Here is a 9,885-nt window from a genome sequence, read left to right on the forward strand (position 1 = left end):
GGCAGGCAGAGAGTATAAATAGAAGGAAAACAGAGGAAGGGAGGAGCAAGAGAACAAGGAGAGGAGGATGTCAGGGAGCAGCCACGCAGCTGCCTAGCCACACACTCAGCCAAGGAGTAAGAGTGAAGGAAGACACATCAGTAAGAAAAGGAGAAAGCCCAGCAGCAACAGGTAGACGGAGTAATTTTAAGGCTGGGCATGCATAAGGAATAATAAGCCTTCGTGTGTGATTTATTTGGGAGCTGGGTGGTGGGCACCCCAAAAAGCCAAAAGAGTAAAACACCACACATCGCATATGTATCTTTGCTTAGCTTTATTTTTTTTATTGATTTTATTGAGTGTACATTTTTCTCTGCTCCCCTCCCTGCCTCTTCCCTCCCTTTCAGCCCTCTGTCAGGGTCCCCATGTTCCAAATTTACTCAGGGGATCTTGTCTTTTTCTACTTCCCATGTAGATTAGATCCATGTATGTCTTTCTTAGAGTCCTCATTGTTGTCTAGGTTCTGCTGTTTTTGGAGTGAAGAATTTTAGGGTTCACGGAGGTCGTTCTGTGTTTAGCAAAAACAATCCTGTGCAATAAAGGAACTTCCAGATGTATTGCCATCCCTGACTTCAAGCTCTACTATAGAGCTATGGTAATAAAGACAGCTTTGTATTAACATAAAAATAGATAGTTAGATCAATGAAATCAAATTGAAGACCCTGATGTAAATTCACACACATATGAACAACTTATTTTTTACAAAGAACCCAAAATTAATAAAGAAAGCATCTTCAACAAATTCATAGTGGATGTCAGTATGCAGAAGAATGCAAATAGATTCATATCAATCGCCCTGGACAAAACTTAAGTCCACGTGGATCCAAGAACTCAACGTAAATCCAGGTACACTGAACTTGATAGAAGACAAAAAGGGACCTTGAACACTTTGGAACAGGAGACAACTTCCTGAATAGAACATGAGTATAACAGACACTGAGATAAAACATTGATGAATGTGACCCCCTGAAACTGAAAATGTTCTGTAAGGTAAAAGAAACAGTTAGAAAGACAAAACAGCACCCTACAGAATGGGAAAATATCTTTATAAATCCCACAGCTGACAGAGGGGCGATATCCAAAATATAAAGAACACAAGAATCTAGACATCAAAATAACAAACCAATTAAAACCCGGGGTACAGATCTAAACAGAGAATTCTCAAGAGAAGAATCGCTAATAGCCAAGATACAATAAAGAATTGTTCAACATACTTAATCATCAGAGAAATGCAAATCCAAAGAACTCTGAGATAACATCTTACCTGTCAGAATGGCCAATATCAAAAACATTTTATCTACTGGTACTCTAATGTCTGTAGGCTCTTTACCAGGAAGTTTTTAAAGAAGATTCCTCCCCATCATTAAGTGTATACTTCCCTGAAAATAGGGAGATGTTGGTATTCGTAGAGAATTATACCAACCATAAATTTCTATAACACCATTACCTTGTGAACATATAATTTTAGTAGGAGATAAGAGTCAGTTTCCCTCTTGGGAAGTACCAAGGGATTTCAAATCAATAAGAGAGAATTTTGACGAATGGGGTGCTTAAGGGTTTGCCTTGTGTCCCAGTAGATTCCTGGGAAGAGAAAACAGACTCCGGGCAAGTTATGAGGAAAGTTGGTTAGCAGAGAGGCAACGTTATTTCCCCATGACATCAGCAGTCCCTTCCCTGGACATTCTATTGTATCCTAGAGACCCCTGGAATTTTTCTGATGTCATCTGTGTTGTAGCAACACCAACTGCCCTTGGAGACTTCCTTCAGTGCCTTTACGGTTACCCATGACCATGTTGGCAAGACTGAGGCGTCTTGTAGGGAGAGAGAATGGAGAGGGAAGCGAGACCAGAGAGAGGCAGAAGAAAGATGGCCTTGAGCCTCACTGTAAACCATCAAGAAACAAATGGTTCAGAAGAAGGCACCCTAAGTCCCGGACAGAAGATGGAGAGCTCCCTGAAGGAGGTGGGCTTTAGGTAGCATCTCCAGTAAATGGGGCATAGGAACTGGGGTTTTGGGGTAGCAATCGGACTTCTCTGCAAGACATGGCTCCTGAAAATCAATGATTCTAGGATAACAATTTGTCTCAACTAGAAGCCAGGAACCCGTAAACAAAAGCTTTGTGCTGGGAGCCTTTGGCTTTCAGTCTTACAGGAGGGTAAGGGTTGATGGGGAACCAGCATTAAAATAGGAACAGCATAAGAAGAGACAAGTAAGCGTGCCCAGATCAAGACAGGGCATCACTGTACTCCAACACTAGTGGGCACTGTCCACCTCTGCGTGCCCTGAGTTGGCAGTGAGGTGACATGGTGCTTCTGGTGACCATGTTCTGCTCCTATATGGCTTCTCCTTTATAGCCATGTGCTTAGAGTGACCTGTTAGGATATTTGAGGAATCTAAATGATCAGAGTGACTGTGAACTATGCCTATTTCTTCCTGACTTGGAAACCCACAATTTTGTGGACTCTTTAGCCAAGTTGAACGGAGACTCTGCAGCTGTGAATAGGCCTGAGGAGGTTCTTTCTTTGTTTACCTGAAGCACGAGCTAAGGGGGCAGAGGACACCAGCTGGCTGAGACACCCAACTCCCTTCATTAATGAAAGAACTGAGATCCCATGCAGGGACATCTCAAGCCTGGGTCAGGATCTATTGAGGTGTCCCTGGTCACAGGCATACGAGTTTTCTCAAAGGTTTGTTTAGGGCTCAGAGTCATCTGTCCATTCTCCATGTGCTGTCACAAGGCAAGTTCACTGTAGTTCATCTACCTACAGGGGCCGCTGGAGAGCAACCATCTCCCCAAAAGGTCCTCACCAAGAAGCAGAAGGTGAAGAGTCTGACCACTCAGCTAGAGCAAATGACCAGAGAGAGAAACGAGCTGCGGGATCACCTGATCTCCATCACCGAAGAGCCCATAGACAACAGGTATTCCTTGTTTCAAGCTCCATGGTGATTGTCTTGGTTCCACACTTTCACCCTAAATTTATTTCATCTGAGATTTGGACTCTGAGAGGCTGCACCTTCAAGGTGTCCCTTGGCTCAGCACCATGCGCCTTCATGCTTCCCAAAAGAAGAACCAGAAACCCGGGCAGGAGTAAGATGGGAACATAGACTATTCTGCTTCCTCCAAATGAATACCAGAGCCTGAGTCACATAAATAAGAGATCGAGGCAGTACAGTGTGAATTCCCAGCATGCACTTGTATACTATCATATCGTCATCAAATAGTGAGAATTTGACTTCTTTATTTCCTATTCGTATCCCTTTGAACTAGCGATCATCTTAGTTATTTTAGCCAGCCTCTAGAGAGCTCATGCAGCCACCATCCGCCATCTAAACACACAGTGTCTGCTGTCCTAGGGTCAGAAGAGCAAATTTAATAAGCACCAGAAGCTCCTAGTACATAGGAAACAGGACGTGGCAGCCATTTGTGCTGCCTTAGTCTAGAGCACAGCCTGAATTCATGTGATATGTGAGGACTTTGTTCAAGGAGTTCTTTGATTCCAGGACCAGGTCCTATCGCAAGCCAAACCCTTTATTTGAGAAGCTGAAGAGGAAGCATGAGAGGGTCATGTCAGACCTGCAGCGCTTGGAGGATGAGAAGAACGAAGTCACAGAGAAATTCAATGAGCTCGCCAAGGAGTCATTCTTCTATTAGTAAGTGCCTGCAGTACAAGGGACCACTGCATTGTGGGATGGCCATCTCTGCCTTTCTTTGTCTCTGGACTGTGGGGTCTACGGCTCTGGTTCCAGCCTTTCTGCCTCTTAGCAAGCAGCTCTTGGGCTTGTGTCTCTTGCATTCAGTTTTGCTAATTGTGAAAGACTGAGTTGCACCCAGCCCCATGTGTTCATACTTAGTAGCCTCTACATCAGTGAATCTCAACTTTCTTATTGCTGTGACTGTTTTCGTACAATACCTCATGTTTTTGTGATGTCCATCTGTAAAATTATTTATCCTGCTATTCTATAACTATAATTTTACTACTGATATAAAGCATAATGTAATATCTGTTATGCGAGATATCTAAGATACCTCTCCTTTAAAAGAGTAGTTCCATCATGAAAGAAGTCATGACCCACAGGTTGAGAACCCCTTTTCTAGATAGACGAACACACATGAGTGGTGTAGCAGGCAGGGTCTCGGGCAGGGCCCTATTGCCATGAACCTCTCCACCACTTGGGTCTCTAATCCTCCATCAGAAGGTATTTGTCCCTTGCCTGGTGATGTTGACCCATTTACCACGGTCAGGTAAAAGCAGGTGGGGACCCCTTTTGTTAGTAGAGATTCTTGGATTTCTTTGGTTGTTGGAGTTTTCAGAAGTAGTTTGATTTTTTTTTTCTGGAATCCCCTGTTCTCTACTTTTGGCCTTCTGAATGCAGCTGTCACAGATGTATAGGACTCTTGTCTCTGAGACACAGAGGGCTTGATGGGGTATGGAGGCAGGGGTGGCAGGAGGAGGATGGCAGGGGCTAACGATGCAGAGGGTGCTTCCTTTCAGCAATCTGCAGTACCAGCTTGCGAAGGAGAAGAATCAGATGGAGGATAAGGTGGACTTGCTGAAGCAGGAGAACAAGAAATTGATGCAGTATTGGGTCCTGCTGCAGAAGCACTTGGAGGATTTGCACTTGGCCTTTCAGGACCAAGAGGAAGAGAACAGAGACCTGCAGACCCAGGAGCATCAGGTAGAGACAAGCATCTGGGTCAGGGTTAGGTCCAGCATCATTTCCTCATGCAACATTAGCTTGTCTACCCGTCAACCCACGTGTGCTTCAACTCATCACTTCAATTATCCACACATTCACTCCCCACCACCTTCATGACGTCCGCATGTTCATTTCTGTGCCCATGCATCAGTGCTTCTGGGCATGAGTCTCTTGTGAGAATCAAATGGCAAACAACCCCTGCTGCTCTGCTTGAAGCTGCAGTCCAATGAGGGAGGTGGGGTGATCACACATCACACACCTAGAGGTCATTATGATGGGAGGGGCGCTATGTACAGACTTGAGGGAGTGAGGTCTAGGTCCTGTGCCTCCTTTGCTTTCCAGGGTTCATATGACATCATGGCGGGGTGGGGCCAGCTTGCAAGGAGAAAAGCCACTGGCCAGTGTCAAATGAGTGATTCCCTTTGTCACCTTGTTGGGTGACATACGTGCTTCCTTCCTCCTATTCTCTGCATCACCATGCCCAACACCTGATTTACACTGACAGGAAGCTCTGTGGGAATCTTCCAATCAGTGTTTGCTATGTGTGTCCTGGGCATATTCTCCCTTCATGGAACTTAACAGTATGGAACTGACCTGTTGTCAGGGATGTGGAAAGGGAGAATTGCCGTGGGAAATCTGAGGCTTCCAAACCAAAAGCTCTTCGACCACCTTAACATAGTTTGGACAGGTAGAGCACAACCCTGTGTACAATTTAGTCCCAGGAGATGGGGAGCAGAGACACCGGACTCTTCTGAAAGAGCTGTGTTCTTAATGTAAACTCACATGTTCATCGAGTATGATATCGTTTTATCCCCACCTCATTGTTCTCTCTCTCTCTCTCTCTCTCTCTCTCTCTCTCTCTTCCTATCTATCTCTCTATCTCTCCGTCTGTCTGTCTGTCCTTCTCTGTGGGTTTGGAGGTCACTGAGTGGTACCATGCACCATGCATACGGATAGCGGCTAGGGAGACCACTGTGTTTGTCAGTCTCTACCCTGCAACAGGCATTCTCCCTTCCAAGAAGCTTGCTGTTTTGGCTGGAATGACTGACCAGCAAGCTCTTTGGATCCTCTGTGTGTGCTCACACTTTCGTGAGAGTATATTCTTGCCTATGCTCAACTCTCCACTAAGCACACAATTTTCTAATGAACAGGAGCAGCAGAGTCTGGAGGAAAGTCTGCAGTCCCCAGTGAAGCAGAAGGAGCTAGTCAACCAGGAAAAGAATTTGGCAGTAAATCTGCAACATCACGTGACTGTCTCCCAGATGAGGTATGAGCCCAGGCCGGGAGTTAGTAATTGGGTGCTGGTAGTTGGATACCCTTCTACCTTGGAACTTTGCCTTTTGTGGGCTTCGCCTATGGGCAATGCTCCCAGTCATCACCAGGGAAATAACACTTCAGAGTAGGTTCAGGAAAGAAGATCTTCCCTCTAGGAAATAGTATGATTGATATTCAGTGTGTCTGCAGAATTGTGTTCTCTTTGCTCCCTTCCGAGTTTTCTGGTTTATTCCAAGACTGCTTTCCTTGAACTCACTGCTTGCTTTGGCCTCTGCAGCCTTGGGCAGTAGGGTTGAGAGTCCCACCCTCAGTCATGATTAGATATAACACTGGCTGTCTTTATTCTTCGGCCATTTGCCATGTAAATTGTATTATGGATATACTAGGCTTATCATTGACAGGATGAACTCAGACAGATGTCTCTGCTGCAGGATTGGTCAGAACTTCACAGAGTGTTGAGCAAAGGATTCCTCTAGAGAGCCAGGATGTAGATTCTCAGTTGGAGTCCTAAGGGAAACAAGGGTATTTTCTTTAATTAAAGAGTCCCTGAAGGGCCCATGTTCTCAGCTACACATCTCAGGAAATGTGGCTCCACCATGACAGGCTCCATGTTTCATATTGCCTGGGTACAAGGTTCCTTCCAGGTAGGAGGCATGAGCAAGCTCCATGACGTTGTCCCATTGTCTAAGCTGCAAGGCTGTGTTCTGTCTCTAAAATGAGGTGTTCATGAGCACGCTACCATGAACACTGTGTGTTTCTCTGCTTTGCTGTCATCCGTGCCTTTAACAGGCTATTACTTTGGTCATAATGATGTCCCTGGACTGCAGGAGAAAGTCCTGTCCTTTCTCATAGCACACAGTACATACCGTACCCATAGCAACTTGTGACACTTGTTAAAGGTTGAAAGAAATTCAAGGCCCAGCTGCTCTGTGACATTCCTTTCTTAGGGATACAAATAATGACAACTGTCAAAAGATCAATGTTGAGTGTCAGGCACAATTGAGTTTTTGTGAGGTCACAGCTTGGCAGCTGACATGGCAGATCCCCCAACTGCCTTCCTCCTCCAGGTCAGAGAGTCTCCAACATGAGCCAGAGCAATCCTCAGCACAGGATGAGAGCCTCCCACCAACAGAGCTGCTGCAGCAGGAGCACTAAGGGGCACAGGCAAGTGAGCCACCGTCGCATCCCATCCCAGCACCCACGGGACTTGTGGGGTAGATGTTCTTCCTTGACTCTGGCTTCCTATGTGTGAATAGACCCTGGCTGTGTCTAGCCAGTGTAAGGATCCAGGGTAAGGAGCTTCTGGATCTTATCCCCCTTTTTTTTCTCTCACAGCACCCCTTCAGAGGACTGAGGAGGCCGAAGAAAGCCACAGACAACCCAAATCCATTGCTCCACTATAAGATCAAGACCTCCTCAGACCAAGACGTGTCTTTCTTATTGTAAACTCAGCATTGAGGCAAACACCAACCTCCTACCTATAGGTGATCTATCCATAATCTGAGCCGGTGCCTTTTGGCTCACTGTTTCTGGAGAAAAAAAAAACCCTCAGAAAGAAGCTTGATATACAGAACACACCATCAAGAATGATGAAGAACCCGACATTCTCCAGGAAGTGAGGCACAGCAGAATGAGGGAGGATGTCGCTGAGAACGAGTTTAAGATAACTGAGTGCCTGGCCTTCAAGGCCCCAAAGTAGCCTGGCTGCACTTGTCTTGAAAAGATTCTGACAATCTGGGCCTGCCCTCCTCTTTGTGCCCAAAGCTGGTCACAGGGTGGGACAGTGCTACTCTGTCTGCATGAAGAAAACGTTCTTTAGTGTAAATTTCTTTGCTTGGTTTTTGGTTTTAGGTTTGTTTGCATTAAGATTTTTGTTTTATTTGTTGCCATTTGAGGTTTTGTTATTTCTTGGTTCTTTAGTTCTTGTTGTTTATTTGATATTTGTTAAGGCTATACACTCTATATACTGCATCCCCTGTTTAGAACCCCACTGAGTCAAATGACTGTATTTTCATAAAGAAAAAAGCAATTTCTAACTCTTCATTCTTAAACTAGATTTTTAATCAGGTGTAGTGGAACACTCTTGGAACTGCAAAACTCAGCAGGCAGAGATAGGTCTGTTCAGTTTCCAGGTGTCTTTGGCCACGTTGTAAGTTCCCAGCCAGACAGGGCTACAAAGGGGAGGCGTCCTGAATGTGATGTCGTGGCCTTACCCCATGGACACCCATTTCATGATGCAAAAATATCTGTATTTGTCACCTGATGTCATATATTTGCTACTCCAAGAATAGATCTAAATATATTCGTGTCAATGACAAGATTGTACATATATTATTGAGAAATATACTTGCATTTTCTTTTTGTACCTTTTTTTGTCAGATACTTCCCACAAAACAGTAAAAGTCTAATAAAATCTTTGTGATTACTATTCTTTTTGTTTGTTTGTTTTTGGTGTTTCAAGACAGGGTTTCTCTGTAGCTTTGGAGCCCGTCCTGGAACTAGCTCTTGTAGACCAGGCTGGCCTCGAACTCACAGAGATGCGACTGCCTTTGCCTTCTGAGTGCTGGGATTAAAGACCTGTGCCACACCGCCTGGCTAACCTGTGTTTTCTAATGCATCTCAGGAAATGAGAACCTTCATTTCTGGAGTATAAAAAAGAAACAGGGAAACCCAAAGCTATCTGCTTCTGTTTTCCTTGAATTATAGCACTAGTTACAGTGGCAATGTAGAGAAAATAACCTCTAAAACACATTGGGACATGGTGTCTTTTACAGTGCTCTTACCGTAGCTACCTATTTCACACACTGTTTTCAGATTCATGTGCTTTTTAATTTATGTGTATAGGTAGTTTGCCTGTTGGCTATGAAAAACAAGCATGCAGTTGCCACACAGACCAGAAGAGGGCAATGGATTCCACATGGAGCTGGAGTTACAGAGGCTGGATAGCTGCCCTCTGGGTCCTCTGAGAGAACTACAAACCTTAAAAATGAGTCATCTCTCTGACACCTGCTCTCGATGTTTGTCCTTCCAACCTCATGTAGTATATTGGCTGGCCTGGATCCCTCCCAACCAAAGAGATGTTTCTGGAGAATTGTAGGGACAGGTCCATCAGGTAGGCATGGAAAATTGTCTTGGAGTGTCAGGCATTCAGGCAGAAGGCTCCTGGGTTCGGGATCATCCCTCAGCGTCTCTTACTATCAGTGTTGGAGCAGATATATAACCTCTCATCTACTTGACAATGTATATGATTGAGATGAATTGAGAAAACCCTCCTGGGGATGGAAATAGGGCAAGAAATCCCTGCTGATGCACCAGCAAAGCCTGGGTGGGTGGAGCCTAAAGCAGAAAAGAACCTTGTGCCTCTGGTGGAGAGCATGTCTGTGCAAGGCCAGGAAGGGAGAGGGTTGTATGATGCTGTTCATTTTCCACAGCAGGTCTCAGAGTGTGTGGAGGAACGGTCTCTTCCTGATGATTGCTTTATTCTGGTGAAGTTCCCCTTGAATGAATCTGACTCCTGAGACAGACAGCGAGTCAGAGAGTTAATGTCTGTTGGAAATATCCCTGTGGGTCCCAGACTGATGCTGTCAAACCATAGCTGTTAAGAGCTCTACAGCTGGAGAAGAAGGGGTAGATTTCAGATACTGTCTGACGTTGGTCTCCTCCTCTTTCTGAACTGATGCTTACACAGTAAGGCATACCTGTAGACATACTGGAAACTAACTGAGATTTCATTAAATCTGTACTACCAATCACCCCATGTGGCATGGGCCTTCTTGACCTTCTTTCCATTATCTGGAAGGAGCCTAGGTCCAGCCATGCCTTACTTTCTTGTGGGTCCTCATCACAGCTCTTGGCTGTTTTGACATGTGCTCC

General features: G+C 45.1%; 1 protein-coding gene across 1 annotated transcript; it reads left to right on the forward strand.

Annotated features, from left to right (window-relative positions):
• Positions 1-1,856: 1,856 nt before the first annotated feature.
• LOC121455365 (disks large homolog 5-like) lies at positions 1,857-7,167 on the forward strand. Its single transcript, XM_041663031.1, has 6 exons — positions 1,857-2,001; positions 2,808-2,958; positions 3,541-3,690; positions 4,533-4,716; positions 5,889-6,004; positions 7,080-7,167. Exons 2-6 carry the CDS (start codon positions 2,891-2,893, stop codon positions 7,165-7,167), a joined length of 606 nt encoding a protein of 201 aa, XP_041518965.1. The 5' UTR covers positions 1,857-2,001; positions 2,808-2,890.
• Positions 7,168-9,885: the final 2,718 nt, after the last annotated feature.

The sequence above is a fragment of the Microtus oregoni genome, unplaced genomic scaffold (genome assembly GCF_018167655.1).
Source record: "Microtus oregoni isolate MIOR12 unplaced genomic scaffold, Mior012 000013F_ref0000133, whole genome shotgun sequence".
NCBI classification, from domain to species: Eukaryota; Metazoa; Chordata; class Mammalia; order Rodentia; family Cricetidae; genus Microtus; species Microtus oregoni.

What these genes read in the sequence shown, in the direction of transcription:
- LOC121455365 (XM_041663031.1), top strand. Translation starts at nt 2,891, where the DNA reads ATGACCAGAGAGAGAAACGAGCTGCGGGATCACCTGATCTCCATCACC. An exon ending in GAAGAGCCCATAGACAACAG is followed by an intron (nt 2,959 to 3,540) that starts GTATTCCTTGTT and finishes CTTTGATTCCAG; the next exon opens with GACCAGGTCCTATCGCAAGC. An exon ending in TGCAGACCCAGGAGCATCAG is followed by an intron (nt 4,717 to 5,888) that starts GTAGAGACAAGC and finishes TCTAATGAACAG; the next exon opens with GAGCAGCAGAGTCTGGAGGA.